Genomic DNA, 15,870 nt, shown 5'->3' with positions numbered 1-15,870 from the left:
ATCTATTTTCTGTTGCTTATAACAGAACATCTGAATTTGGGCAATTTGTAAACAAAAAAAAGGAAGTATTTTTTACAATTCTCAAGGCTGGGAAATCCAAGGCCACAGTTCATCATCTGGTGAGGGCCTTCTTGGTGGAGACGCTGCAGGGTTCCAAGGTGGCACAGGGCATTACATGGCAAGGGGGCTGAGCATATTAACTCAGGTATCTCTTCCTCTTCTTATAAAGCCACCAGTCCCACTTCTGTGATAACAGCTGCGGAAACACATTCTTCTCATTAGCACATGAAATATTCATCTATGAATGGTTTAATCCATTCATCAGGACAGAACCTTCATGAACCAGCCACCTCTTAGAAACCCCGCCTTTCAATAGTTCCACACTAGGGATTTACCTCAACACGAGTTTGGAGGGAACAGACATTCAAACTGTAGCAGTGGGTTTCTCCAATAGCTCCACCTCCTCTGTTACGTCTAAAGTTCAGTGAAAGCCTGCCATAATGCCATTTCCTTCATGGAATTTTGGGAAAATTAAGCCAAAAAGCCCAGTGTTCAAAAGGCTAGATTTCTGTGTGCAGGGAGTGAAAAGACAGCCAGAGGAGCTGGGATAAGAGTGAGAAAGAGACTGCACAGGAAGCAAGAGTCAGAATAAGTGATGACTTAAAGGAATAAAAGTTTCTAGAGTATCCAGAGATATAAGGAAGCTTGATATGGGGTATCTCTTCCTGTGTGAGGCAGTTGCTCAACCTGTTTTAATTTAATATTAAGGAAAGTGGTGACCAAATCAGATAGAAGACTTGAGAATATGCAGAGGGCTGACATGCGGGCTTGATCTTCATCTGTCTCTCGAAGTTCCTTCTCTGGGGTTAGAATGAGGAGTTCAGACACAAAAGTAAACTTCCTTCATGGAAGGCAATAGTGGAGATGTGGCATGAGTGAAAGAGACAACATGCACAGGGGCTCAGGGGAAAGTGTGACTCCCCCAGAGGGGGAGAATGGATGAGGCTTTGGGGGTGTGTTGACATTTAACCTCACCAGGGAGGACGTGAGTACTGTGCACACATGAAACTGTGGAATAAAGGCAGTCTGTCCAGGATGAGAACCCAAGTATGGCCAGACATGGTGGCTCACACCTGTAATCCCAGCACTTTGGGAGGCCGAGGTGGGAAGATCACTTGAGGTCAGAAGTTCAAGACCAGCCTGGCCAAAGTGGTGAAACCCCGTCTCCACTAAAAGTACAAAAATTAGCCAGGCATGGTGGTATGCACCTGTAATCCCAGCTACTCAGGAGGCTGAGGAAGGAGAATCACGTGAACCTGGGAGGTGGAGGTTGCAGTGAGCCAAGATCACTGCACTCCAGCCTGAGCAACAGAGTGAGACTCTCTCTCAAAAAAAAAAAAAAAAAAAAATCCAAGTACCTATTTTTTGTGGCCCAAACAGTAAAACAAATGTATTAACTTTATATTATGGATTTTTTAAGGATGCTTATTTCACAGGGTCCTAAATGACCACAGAGACAAAATAGTTTTTTATAATGTACATTTTTAATCAAGAAAAAAATTGTGCTTTGTGTCTTGAAAAGCAAAAATATAAGCCACACACAGGATGATTAATAATTTCACAATCTCAATGCACTAAACTTTAGCAAATTATCATTTCTATATATTTATTATGATGAATATCACTGCCAAATTGACAGTAGATTTGCTAAACTGATCTATATTGAATTGCAAGAGGCAAGCCAGCAGGCACCTTTTCCTCCTTCTTTTGAGAAAAATTATAGTTCTTTATCCAAAGTGGATTGTCTTGCCCTGTCTCTCTGTAGTTCCAGTTGTTCAATTTCCAGAGACAGCTTATACACCTCCAGGGCCATTTTCACATCCTCTCGGTTTGGAAGACACTGCATGAGTCTTTTGCCTGCAAGCACTTGTTCACAGCCTTCAGGGGTCTCCTAAAAGAGATATAAGTGGTGGGTGAGATTAAGAAGCTTCTCTCCTAATCATGAAGGAGAGTGGATCCTGACAGTGGAAGGACTACAGGATTGAACCAAGACCAACCTCAGACTGGTGGTTGAGGCTGGGAAAACAAGAAATCACTTGGGTCCCACCAGAGTCTTCCCCAGGGGAACATGGATCTGTTCTGAGACAGCTGTCCAGAAGGCCCCCATGGTAACAGAAGCTGTTTTTGCTGACCATCCAGAAATGGAACAACAATATATTATATAGCTTAGCAAAAGTTAAGTTAGGAATCGGTACTACCGGGTCTATGAAACCCTGCTCTGTAAGGGCTCAGTTTTTGCTGTTCTCAAGTGAGAACAGGAGAACTTGCCACCCCTAACTTACCAGAATGCTTCAAGTCAAAAAGAGTTTCTTTGAGTGGGAGTGACTCAGAAATGAATCCTGACAAGTTGGACTTCACCACTGTTGAGTGGTACAGAGCTCTAGGGGATGCCACCATTTTTAGGGGTTGACAGTGCAGACCTTCCTTGAATTGTGCCACTTACCCACTCACACCTGGGCACCTCTGGGTACCAGGTTCTGTTCTCAGAGCAAGTGATGCTTTTGGGACCAACCATACCATAGCCAGAATCACATTGGATGGTGACATTTTCAGGCTCAACATACTGATTCTTATCCACAGACAATCTTCCGTTCACTAATTCTGGTTTCAGACACAGAGCTGTAACGGAAACATATTTTTAAGAAATCTGTAAATCTATGAAGAAGGACATGACAACAGTCTTGGATAATAAGAATGAACTGTATCTAGTTCTGCTAATTGCTCTTTCTCTTCATTTGAAAACAATCATATTAGCATTTTATTGAGTATGACTACCTATCAGACTTCTGCTAAGCCCTTTATGTTGCTATCATTTAAGCCTCCTGGCAGCCCTATGAAATGAGCACTGTTATTATTACTATTTTATCTAAGAGACAGTTGAGCTATGTTAAGACACTTGCTCAAGATGGTAACATTTTCATATAATATGACAGCATATTTCTTTTTTTATTATACTTTAAGTTCTGGGATACATGTGCAGAATCTGCAGGTTTGTTACATGGGTATACACGTGCCATGGTGGTTTACTGCACCCATCAACCCGTCATCTACATTAGGTATTTCTCCAATGCTATCCCTCCCCTTGCACCCCACCCCCTGACAGGCCCCAGTGTGTGATGTTTCCCTCCCTGCGTCCGTGTGTTCTCACTGTTCAACTCCCATTTATGAGTGAGAACATGTGGTATTTGGTTTCTGTTCCTGTGTTAGTTTGCTGAGAATAATGGTTTCCAGCGTCATCCGTGTCCCTGCAAAGGACATAAACTCATTCTTTTTTGTGGCTGCATAGTATTCCACAGTGCATATGTGCCATATTTTCTTTATTCAGTCTATCATTGATGCACATTTGGGTTGGTCCCATGTCTTTGTTATTGTGAATAGTGCTGCAGTAAACATACATGTGCATGTGTCATTATAGTAGAACGATTAATAATCCTTTGAGTATATACCCAGTAATGGGATTGCTGGGTCAAATGGTATTTTAGTTCTAGATCCTTGAGGAATCGCCACACTGTCTTCCACAATGGTTGAACTAATTTGCACTCCCACCAACGGTGTAAAGTGCTCCTATTTCTCCACATCCTCTCCAGCATCTGTTGTTTTCACGACAGGATATTTCCAAAAGAAGGTATGTGACCCCACAATCCCGACTAACAAGGTAACTCTCACTCACAGTCTTGATTGCTGCAAGTTTCTATGTATAAAAATTTCCTTCTTGCAGACATTTATGCAGCCAACAGACATATGAAAAAATGCTCATCATCACTGGTCATTAGAGAAATGCAAACCAAAACCACAATGAGATGCCATCTCATGCCAGTTAGAACGGTGATCATTAAAAAGTCAGGAAACAACAGATGCTGGAGAGGTTGTGGAAAAATAGGAATGCTTTTACACTGTTGGTGGAGTGTAAATTAGTTCAACGATGATGGAAAACAGTGTGGCAATTCCTCAAGGATCTAGAACTAGAAATACCATTTGACCCAGCAATCCCACTACCAGGCATACACCCAAAGGATTATAAATCATTCTATGATAAAGAAACATGCACACATATGTTTACTGCGGCACTATTCACAATAGCAAAGACTTGGAACCAACCCAAATGTCCATCAATGGTAGACTGGATTAAGAAACTGTGGCACATATACACCATGGAATACTATGCAGCCTTAAAAAAGGATGAGTTCATGTCCTTTGCAGGGACATAGATGGAGCTGGAAACCATCATTCTTAGCAAGCTATCACAAGATCAGAAAACCAAACATTGCAAGTTCTCATTCATAAGTGGGAGTTGAACAATGAGAACACATGGACACAAGGAGGGGAACATCACACGCTGGGGCCTGTCGGGGGGTGGGGGCTGGGGAGACGTAACATTAGGAGAAATACCTAATGTAGGTGACGGGTTGATGGGTGCAGCAAACCACCAGGGTATATATATACCTATGTAACAAAACTGCATGTTCTGTACATGTAATCCAGAACTTAAAGTATAATAAAAAAAATTTCCTCCTTGCCTATTATTCTCCTGTGTACAAAAGAGAAAATGGTGGCAAATAAATACTGAAGTTTTTGACAGTGAAGTCATGCATGTTGACAGCAAACTTCTATGCATGTAAAGATCAGACCTGATCTCAACTCCTCCTGTCCCCACAACTGCTGCAAACTATGAGTCCCCCTTCACCCTCCCTGGCCCCTCCCACCAACACACACCATCTATATCATAGCAGGTGGTGCCTGCCCTGCACGAGACTCTGATGGAAATAACTGTCACTCATGATGTTTATAATTCACTTGGGGAGCCTATATTCATACTAGAGCAAGTTTCCATGGAAACTTTGCCACAGGCCACAGGTACGCTATGATAAAATGTGATGCTTTTAGAATATTTCTGGAAATATACAAGAAACCAGGTATGGGCTGCCTCAAGAAGGCTGAATTTTGTGATTGGGAGAAAGAAATGGAGGAGATTAATGCTTGTGTATGCCCTATGTACTTTTTGCATTGGGTACCATTTGCATCAATTGGTTATTTAATATAAATCAAACCAAATGTTTTCATGCTGCCTCTGACAGGGAAGAAATTTAGCTCTCAGTGCTCTCAGGACAGGTCCACCCACTTAGTCTTGAGCTGAAAAGGAAGCTGGAGTTACCTTTACATCGAGGGGCTGGAGCTGACCAGCGTGAATTACTGCAGGAGAGTGTCGCATGTCCGACCAGAGTGTAGCCTTTATCACATTCATATATAATCTCTTCTTTGAAAAGATTGTATATACTAGCTTGTTTATAATGCCCATGGGCAATTTTAGGAGGAATATTGCAATCTTGAGGGAGAGACAGAAAAGTGAGAGAGCGTTAGCTTGTAAAGTGTATCAAGTAGCACATTGCAGAATATGTGTAGTTTGTAGGAGGCTTCATTCTGTCCTTCCATCTTCGCTATCTTCGCTGCCCATAAGAGCATGTAGCCAAATCCAGACATTTGTGCTGCCCTCCTGTATGCCTCAGACTGAGCAACCATAGAAAGGCTTGAGTTATAGCCCTTAGGTTTTCCTTCATCTTATTGACAAGTTCACTCAGCTTTCCATTGTTTAGGAACCATTTTGGTATGCAGCCTTAGGTCATATCATACTCATAGCACACTTAGTCACTTTCAGGCTAAATGCAGAGATATGCATCCGTGAGAAACTGTAAGGATGTTATATCATCCATAATCTCTGAGTCATTGCTTCCCAGTCGATACTGTCTATCCATGCCCAGGAAGAAAATCCTATGTTTTAAAACGTTATAGAAAAGAGCTCATAGGATAAATGAAAATGGTGACTTGAACATTGAAATAGTCAAGAGGACATAGCGGGTGCAGAGCACCTCTCTGAAAGGGAATACTATCAGGTCCACAAACACTGCATGAGAAAATTAAAAAAAAAAAAAAAAAAAATCAGATGTTGTAAAACGTTATAAAAAAGAGCTCATAGGATAAATGAAAATGGTGACTTGAACATTGAAATAGTCAAGAGGACGTAGCGGGTGCAGAGCACCTCTCTGAAAGGGAATACTATCAGGTCCACAAACACTGCATGAGAAAATTAAAAAAAAAAAAAAAAAAAAAGAGCAGCAGGAATGTCGGACAAAGTACTATACCAGTGGACTATGGCAGTTGTAAGCACTATAATAAGATGCTCCTAGAAGCATGGAAAAGGTGATGGCCCACAATAAATCAGGCTGAAATGCTGGGATTGCCATGGCAGATGGTATAAGAAGGGATTAAATGACTCAGGGAAGTGAACATGCTGGAGTGGACATTTGTGTACACTGAAAAATGCACCAGGTAGTTATGCCACACGGGAAGTCCTACAGGGAACAATATTTACCAAAGCTATAAGGAACTCCCTGAAAAGAGGAGAACCAACATCAAATGCTGGAACTGATGACAAAAAAGGTCATAAATGAAAAAGGTTCACTGATAGCCATAGCAGTCAGAGAGCTGCTCATATGCCTCAGAAGCTAAATAAATGCAACGATTATAATGAATTGCAAGGTCAGAGAGGCAACCAGGGGTGCCTGAGAGTTATGAAGATTAAACCATAGCATTCTTAGGGGTGAAAACAGATGAGCAGCCAACAACAATATTTGTACCATCAAGAGAAATTAAGGATGGATGATCAAGGGACCAATGGCATTTGGCCCAATAAAAAGTCACAATCCTTTGCCCAATATATGAACCTAGGACAGTTTTCCAGCCTGGTAATCATTAATTGAAGATGAAGCCAGTTGCCAGGAGTGAAGATGCTATAAAATCTTGGAAGGTTTGCACAGTAATGAATCTGCCAGTCCTCCAAGAGGACCTATGTTTATTTATGTAGGTAACTGTGCACTGATAAAAGAGGTACAATAATTCAAAAATTATTGCACATAGGGCTTGAGTTGACATTGATACCTAGAACCACCATAGCTCTCCTATTAGTCCAGTTTGTGGTCATTTACATTATCCTTGAAAGTATAGTCAGAATAGACAAAATTGGAGTTGGCCCAGCCCCTATATTGGGTTCTTGACCTGTGGGGTAAGAGCCATCTTACGCAGGAAGACCAAGTGAAAGCAATTGATACTGCCCACCCATCTCACCCTCTCCCCAAGGCAAATAAAGTAAATTTAAAGAAAAAGACACTACCACAATATCTCCTGGGGTGAGAGAGGAACATGAAAATTAGTGCCGCTCAAATAGCTAAAGACATTGGAGTGGTCATCCCTATTATATTTCCATTAAATTCTTATCTGTCTACTATAAAAATTAGAAGAATTCTGAAGAACTACAGTATACCACTGAAAAAAAAACACACATCTTAGTTCCTATTGCAGCCATTGTACCAGATGTGGTATCTTTGCTAGGGCAGATTAATGTGACTTCAAGTAAATGAGGTCACTGATTCAGCAAAGGCCCTTCTTTCCTTTCCTAGCAGAAACAGTTTGCATATACATGGAAGGTGTCAGGAGTGTACATTTGCAGGTTTGTTTTTGGGCTATGATAACCCTCCTGCCCATGTCATAATAGAGTCTGAATATATCTTGACCATCTGGATATCCACAGAACATGACATTGATCCAATATATCAATGGCATCATGTTAATTCCCCCGGATAAGCAAGAGGTATTATCATGATGATGCTCGAAAGTAAAAAGTAAAACAAAAAATAGAGTCAGGTGTTTGCCACATCAATAAAATTTTCAGAGGTCCAAGGTTCAGGGAGCACTAAGATATCCCATCCAAACTAAAGTCAAATTATTGCAAATTGCACATCCCACTCTGAAGAATGCAGTACAGCACCTAAATAGGACCTTTCAAATTCTAGAGGCAGCCTAATTCATACTTGGGGATGGTGCTCCAACGCATAGGCTAGGAGGAACAAACGATTGCCAGGTTTGAGTGGGGCCCATGGTAGGAAAGTGCTTAACAACAGGTCTAGTCTGCAGTGAAATTACCCTGTTGCTTGAGCCTTAGGACCCAGCAGAGCCTAGTGTATTGAAGGTGGTTGTAGTAGGAAAAGATGCAAACATCAACAGGACATTTACACCATAGACCATTGAGATCATGAAGCAAGGCCATGCACTGCAGTAGAGGACTGTATGCTTTCTGAAATATAACTCTTGGCATGTTACCAGGTCCTGATAGAGAAAGCTCCTGACAGTGGGCCATCAAGTGATCATGCAGCCAGAATCACCCATCATGAGCCAAGTCTGTCAGACCCATCAGGTTATAAGGTTAAGCAGGCAACCATTCATTATAAGAGAAGTAGAGCATCTGGGATTGAGCATGGGCAGGACAAGATGGCACAGGCAAGCTGCACAAACAGAAAGCCCAGTTCCTACCTGTGCCCAGCCACTGTGGCAGGAGTGCCTCTTCTTTAGCTCACAGTTGTGGCTGTAGCAGTTATCCAATAAAACCAACTGTCAGGATGGGGAAAACTCTGAGCGTGGTTCACAAATATTTTTGGTACTGTAAACCAAAAATAAAATTCTAAGGTCCCCCAACCATCTGAATGGACCCCTCCTCTCGGCCAAGGGCATTCCAGAGTTAACCTGAACGTCTTGTTCAGGCTATGATGGAAGAGAGGGTTGGACATTCCCCATTATACCCATCCAACATTAACATCAACACAGATCTTAAATCTAACAAGAAACATTTATGGCTCAGTGCAGTGGTTCATGCCTGTAACCCCAGCACTTCGGGAGGCCGAAGTGAGTGGATCCCTTCAGGTCAGGAGTTCAAGAACAGCCTGGCCAACATGGTGAAACCCTGTCTCTACTAAAAATACAAAAATTAGCTGGGTGCAGTGGCATGTGCCTGTAATCCCAGCTATTCGGGAGGCTGAGGCAGGAGAATCTCTTGAACCCAGGAGGTAGAGGTTGCCATGAGCTGAGATCGCATCACTGCACTCCAGCCTAGGCAACAGGGTGAAACTCTGTCTCTAAACAAAACAAAACAAAACAAAACATATCTCCACAACCTCTTATCATAAACCAAATATTCCTTTCTTCTGGTAATAATTCAACCAATTGCCAATCAGAAAATCTACCTATGGTCCAGAAGCCCAGCCCCACTCCCCCTTCCCTGACACCACTTTGAGTTCTCCCACCCTTCCAGATCAAACCAGTGTAAATCTTACATGTATTATGTCTCCCTAAAATGTATAAAAGCAAGCTGTACCCTGACCACCTTGGCCACAGTCATCAGGACCTCCTGAGGCTGTGTCACAGGCACGTCCTCAACCTCAGCACATAAATTTTCTAAATTGATTGAGACCTGTCTCAGATATTTTGGGTTCACAGTTTGTGTTGTAGAGAAGAGAGAGATCGCCTCCACCTCTAATCCCCTTAGCTCTCATGTGGGCTCTTCAGCTGGATCTAGAAATCAAATTGTCACTAGGTAGATTAACAAGGGAAAAGCACACAAATTTTATACATACATGGGGATCTTCCCAAGAGGGTAAAGTCTGAAGAAGTGGCCAAAGCAAGATATTGTATACTTTGTAAACAAAGAACAATAAATTTGAGAAGAAATGTCAGGACAAAGGGGATTTGGCTAGGAGCAGTAAATTTCTAGGAGAGTCACTAGGAGATGTATAGGGAGGGGCTGTAAAACTAGTGGAAAATAAAAGCTACCTTGGGAATTTTAGTATTCAGGTCCACTGCAGCCCCTAATTCCCAGTCTCTGGTGTTAAGGGCTATATAGTTTCTTGCTCTAGAAGGGGTAGAGTACTGCTCCCAGAGGAATCTTTATGGCTTGTGCATGCAAAAAGAGACAGGACAGCTAGCCCTTTCTGAAACTTCAATTTCTCTAATGTTTTCAACATGAAATATTTGACAAACCAATTCAGCATATTTTGAGATGGCATGTCCTTCACTCCTTTGGTCCTTCACTCCACTCCTAAAATGGAAGCTGCATTACAGCCCAATCAAGGTCAGTCTTGAAAGACAACTTGTAAGGTGTAATCTTCCTGAAAGGAAGTGCTATAGAGGGTACACCTAAAGAAAGTGGCCTAAGGATAGGCTAAATTAGGATTCAGGGCATGGAATGAATGGCTTGTCTGGTCAAGGTCCTAGTCCTGTAAGGAGAAAGATTGGAAGATTGGGCACAAAGAGATCTGGGGTAGGAGCGAGTAAGTGGACATTTGAGAGTGGGCGGGAAGTGTGAAGATCTTTGTTTTGTGTGTTAACACCAGAGCATCCCCAGTAGAAAAGGTATTAAACAACCAAGTAAAAAAAAAAATCTCAGCCAGTTGAAGTAAGCCATTCTCTGTTATCGGCCTCATGGGTGCTGGCACAAAAGGAAGAGGAGCAGAGTGGTTGTGGTGGCATGCATGGAAGACAAGCATGGACCCAACAGCATGGGGTCCCACTCACCAAGGCTCATTGTTGTCACTGAATCTTCAACCTGCCAACAACAATGCTAAGTCCCTAGTATGATACCATTACTTGAGGCAACCAAAAAGCCACTTCCTAGCAAGTTGACTACATTGGACCTCTTCCACCATGAAAGGAAGAGAAGTGTATTCTAATAGAACTAGACAAATATTGCAGGCATGGGTTTGCCTTTCTTCCTTGCAGAACCTCCGTCAGCATGGTCATCTTAAGGGTTATAGAGTGTCTGAACAATTGGCATTGACATAGGATCCACTATATCCAACTAGAAAACCCACTTACAGCAAAGACGATGTGTTGTTGGGACCATATTCACAGAATCCACTACTTAAGTCACATACTGCATTACTCAGAACCTGCCGACCTGTGAAAACACTGAATGGCCTATTAAAGGCATAGTTGAAGTGCCAGCTGGGAGGCAATGCTTGACAGTGATGGGACACTGTCTTCCAAAATGCTGTATTTATTTTAAATCATATTGACTTTTATACAGCTCTGGGTACCCAGAAAAATAAATGCATGGGTCCAGGAACTAGGGGATGGAAGCGTGAGTGGCCCCACTGGCCACCACTCTAAGTGACCTACTTGGGAAATTTGTGCTTCATATCTCTGAAGCTCTGGGACCTGCAGGTTTAAAAGGCCTGGTTGGCAAAGTGGGAACATTTCTACAAGTGGGAGATAGGAGTTTTCCTGTTGATTAATAAGCTGCAACTAATGCTTGGTCACTTTGGGCTCCTAATAGGGGTAATGAACCCTCACCATCTCTAGATAGAGATATCAAACACAAAGGGAGAAGGTGGAATGTGTTAACACTTGAGCCATTATTTTTTTTGGACAAAGTCTTGCTCTGTTGCCCAGGCTGGAATGCAGTGGTGTTATCTTGGCTTACTGCAACTTCTACCTCCTGAGTTCAAGCGATTCTCCTGTCTCAGCCTCTTGAGTAACTGGGATGACAGGCCCACACCACCATGCCCGGCTAATTTTTTGTATTTTTAATAGAGACCAGGTTTCGCCATATTGGCCAAGCTAGTCTCGAATTCCTGACCTCAGGTGATCTGCCCACTTCAGCCTCCCAAAGTGCTGGGATTACAGGCGTAAGCCACCATGCCTGGCTCACTTGAGCCTTTTGGAGAAGCAGAAGGAGGCATTCCACACTGGGTGATGGTCTGACTGGAGGGCTCAGAGGCAACAGAAGGCTGCTGTTTGAGGAAGAAGAAGGAAGCGAGCTCAGAAAGGCAGGTTCAAATAGATTTTGACAGTTCTTCTTCTGCAGATAGAGACATATGGACCAGAAATAAGGGGAGAAAGAGAATAATACAAAGAAACAAAATGCAGTACTTGAAAAGTCCAGCTTACCTATTACATGCTATCTATTTCACTGATTCAGAAAAGAGGAAACTGAGGAGGCCAAAAGAAAGGGAACACACAATGAGGAGGAAGGAGAAAGTTGGACCCTTCCAAGAATCATGCAAGGTATATGAATTTTTTTACCTAATTTTAAACCTTCTCTTAATAATCTCCATCACACTCATATGAAGAAACTCCCAGAATAAGATAATTCTACGAACTCTTACTGTCTCTACATGATGGTGCTTGGGGACTCCATGTGCCATCTGGTTGGCATATAGCTGAAAGTCTTCTGACCCCATGACACGAAAATAAAATCTCATCTCCATAGAAATAAACACAGTGATTGGCAGGACGATTTTTCTTGTGTTGAGTGATTTGAGCACTATCTAGCTTTGGTTCAGGGCAACATAATGCTGAAAAATAAAACGTGAGGTGCATGGTTAGTAAAATCACCATGAGGAAGCTTCCATGGCTAACAACCCCATTTCCATCTTTGGAAGATCTCACTACTGAAGAGAGATTGGGGAAACAGAAAAGGAGACTCAGGACACTCCAAGTCTGCTCTTTTCCCCCTTATTTGCTAAAGTCCTCTAATCCAACTAAGCATTTCATTAGGAATCTCCAAAATGAAAAGTTGGATTAAACCTATATGAAGAGCCAGGTGTGGTAGCTCATGCCTGTAATCGCAGTGCTTTGGGAGTTCAAGATGGGAGAATTGTTTGAGCCCAGGAGTTTGAGACCAGCCTGGGCAACAGAGTGAGACCCTGTCTCTAAAAAATAAAAAAATTTAAAAAAAAAAATTTAACCAATAGGAAAATGTAAATTTTCAAAATTATTCAAGAGCAATGACAAACAACATCCATTTACTTATGGCTTCATTATTAAACTCTCTATTAACTTACACTTCTCAAGTCACAAAGAAGAAGAAAGTTTTCAAAAGTTTATATCCACCTAACAGCTAAAGCATACGAATAAATTTAAATTACTGCTTATTTCAAGGATTTTTCTTTTTTGATGCAAAATTTAAGAGAAATAGCTATTTAAATGGCAAGATCTTGCTTTATCACTCAGGCTGGAGTAGAGTGGCACAATTATGGCTCACTACAGTCTCAAACTCCTGGGCTCAAGCAATTCTCCCACTCACCCTCCTGAGTAGCTGGGACTATAGGTGTGTGCCACCACACCCACTAAGTTTTTTATTTTTTGGTAGACAAGGGGTCTCACTATGTTACCCAGGCTGGTCTCAAACTCCTGGCCTCAAGTGCTCCCCTCACCTCAGCTTCCCAAAGTTCTGGGATCACAGACGTGAGCCATGATGCCTGGCCAAATTCTTTAATTTTTTAATATAGTAAGAGCTGCTATAGGGACATAATTTTTTTATTCATTAGTAGCAATACTTCAAGAAAAATCTTGCTATTGTCTGATGTAAGAGAAAACATCAAGACAGAATAAAACATTATATTCTCCATGTCAGTAACTCAACCAGTATTAAAATGGGGTCTTTTGGACATACTCAAACACTTCCAGTGCTGATTTGTTTAGGAATTATAATAAAAATACTCAGCAATCATATGGTTTGGATGTTATAGCAACAATAATATTTATGAAATGCTTTACAGTATAGAAAATACTTTTAAATATGTAAGTCATGAGTCTAAATTCACATTTGATCAGGTTTCGTAACTTGGATAAATACTACTTCACTTCTGCTTTTAAAATTGTTAAAAATATTCTTTATTAAATAATTAAATCAATAAGACTATAGTGGGTCAAATAAATGTAACCAACTGGGTCCTGCTCTGTCATCCAGGCTGGAATGCAGTGGCGTGACCTCGGCTCAGTGTAGCCTTGGCCTCTTAGCCTCAAGTTATCCTCCTACCTCAGTGTCCTGAGGAGCTGGGATTACAGGCTTGTGCCACCACATTCAGCTAATTTTTAAAATTATTTGTAGAGACAAGGGTCTCACTATATTGCCCAGGCTGGTCTCAAACTCGTGAGCTCAAGCAATCCTCCCACCTCAGCCTCCCAAAGTACTGGGATTATAGGTATGAGCCACCACACCTGGCCTATAGTTGTGTTTAACAACTATAAAGGAGGTTTTTAAACATCTATAAGCAGTATTTTTTGTTATTTAAGTAATGGCAATAAGTTAATTATTAAGTATATTTTCAATTTAGTCCTTTCACCAAAATATTTTATTCTATTTTCCCAAAATGAGTCTGAATAACTGCAATTAAACTTTGTTAAGCCTCAATACGAAATAAATAATCTTCTGACAGGTTGATCTAAGCTACCAGTTTTCGTTATTTATGCATTTCACACATTGTTCAAATTCTGACATGCAGCATAAAATTCCCCGTATTCTTGGCCTCAGTTACTTCACCTCTAAAGTGGCAAGGTTCTGATAGATGGGTAGAAGAAAGCATTTTCTTCCTCTGTTGTCTGTTTCAGCGAGGCTCATAAAATAGTATCCACTTGTCCTTCAGTCCCTCACTCATTCCCACAAATAAAAGAGGTGCATCTCCTACCAGAGAAACTGGAGAAAGTCTCCTTTATATCCTTCCGAAGTGAGAATACTGAGTCATGAGTCAGCACTTGTATTCTAGAGGCAGATCAGGAAGTCCTGCCATCTCATGACTCAAGAGGAATGAGACACAAATCACCTTGCAGCTGGTTACGTTCATGACTGTTTCACAAACTTGTCTACTGCCAAACACCCTAAAGCCCATACTGGGGGGAGGTAAGGGCTATGAAGGAAACCTGACTCTGACAATAGTTGACCTGTATTCTCCAATCTAGTTTTACCAGTAAGAAGACTAATACTTAATCTGCATACTGTTTGACTTCTGTGTCTACTCCTCATTTGATTCTGAACTGGGATAAGGAAAGGTTCCAATTTCTCAGTGCCTCAAACTGTAACATGTTTATGGTCCCCTTCTGGAACTAACGGTTCACTAATCTGTTCAATTAACTTAATTCTAAACTTGTTGTGAGGGATAAAATTATATTCATTTAAGGTAGAGAATCCTAGCATGTACTGGACGTTTAATATACAAAAATATTAAAAAACAAAAACTCACCCTCACATCCTTGGTATGGGGTCCATCTCAAATTTTTCTGACAAATCAAAGTCGTAGGTGCATCTGTAGTGGGTTTGTAGCCAGGATGACAGCGGTACCTTAATATAGTCCCAACAACATACACATCCTCTTTCTTCGGCCTAGGATATGTTTCCCAGGAAGCATGTGGAATGTCTGGTAAGTTAGTACAACTATCTACTCATGAAAGAAGAAGAACAAAAGGACACTATTACTAGGGCTGCCACAGCAATCAATAAGCCTGCCCTATCAAAGGGGGTCATGTGTTCATTCAGCCTGGAACCAACCTGCAAGGCCTGATGTATCAACCACACCAGAAAAGACGCATAGACATTTGCTCAAATGCGCACACCTCCAGAGAGGCTCTTTACTAAGGGCACTCCCAAGAGGTTTCCATGTGCTGTGCCAAGTATAATAATATCAATTCTCCTTCCTCTTCTTTACACTTCAGAGATTTTAGTTTCTGAACTGAAGCATGGCAGGAAAACTGTCACAAACAGATCTAACTATGTTTCCTGATTGATTGGGGAAAATAAATGAGAGCCATTCCCCTCATCCAGATGACACCAGGAATGGCTTTGCAAGAAAAAAAACAAACTCCAAGCATTTTCTGAGCCTGGGCCTTGGGTCTTGTCCTCTTCTCTCTTTCCCAATGCTACTGATTCATATGATATGGAAATATAATGCAAACATCTACCACATTGGATGTTTATCACTTTTTATCTTCAGACATTTGAAATGGAATATAAAAGTTCCTTTTTAACAGCATTATTGAGATTCAAGTCACAACAAATAAATTCACCCATTTAGAATGTGTAATTTGATGGTTTTTAGTATATACAGAGTTGTGTAACCATCACCATTAACTAATTTCAGAATATTTTTATCAACCCAAGAAGAAACCTCATATTCATTATCAGTCACTCTCTATTTCCACCTCCCCCTAGGT

General features: G+C 41.4%; 1 protein-coding gene across 2 annotated transcripts in view; it reads right to left on the bottom strand.

Annotated features, from left to right (window-relative positions):
• Positions 1-1,526: 1,526 nt before the first annotated feature.
• The window catches only part of LOC105508839 (C4b-binding protein alpha chain), a 40,929-nt gene continuing 26,585 nt past the window's right edge, over positions 1,527-15,870 (bottom strand). For both annotated transcript variants that reach the window (XM_011937794.1, XM_011937785.1), the window contains 5 exons: positions 14,904-15,098; positions 12,048-12,236; positions 5,213-5,383; positions 2,504-2,679; positions 1,527-1,951 (listed from right to left, as the gene is read on the bottom strand). In XM_011937794.1, coding sequence (XP_011793184.1) covers positions 1,778-1,951; positions 2,504-2,679; positions 5,213-5,383; positions 12,048-12,236; positions 14,904-15,098 — 905 coding nt within the window. In that variant the 3' untranslated portion in view covers positions 1,527-1,777. The remainder of the gene's footprint in view (positions 1,952-2,503; positions 2,680-5,212; positions 5,384-12,047; positions 12,237-14,903; positions 15,099-15,870) is intronic.

This window comes from Colobus angolensis, unplaced genomic scaffold (assembly GCF_000951035.1).
Source record: "Colobus angolensis palliatus isolate OR3802 unplaced genomic scaffold, Cang.pa_1.0 Scaffold100, whole genome shotgun sequence".
In the NCBI taxonomy this organism is placed as follows: domain Eukaryota; kingdom Metazoa; phylum Chordata; class Mammalia; order Primates; family Cercopithecidae; genus Colobus; species Colobus angolensis.
Note: the sequence above shows the minus strand (reverse complement) of the source record. Positions and strands in the feature narration are given on the sequence as shown.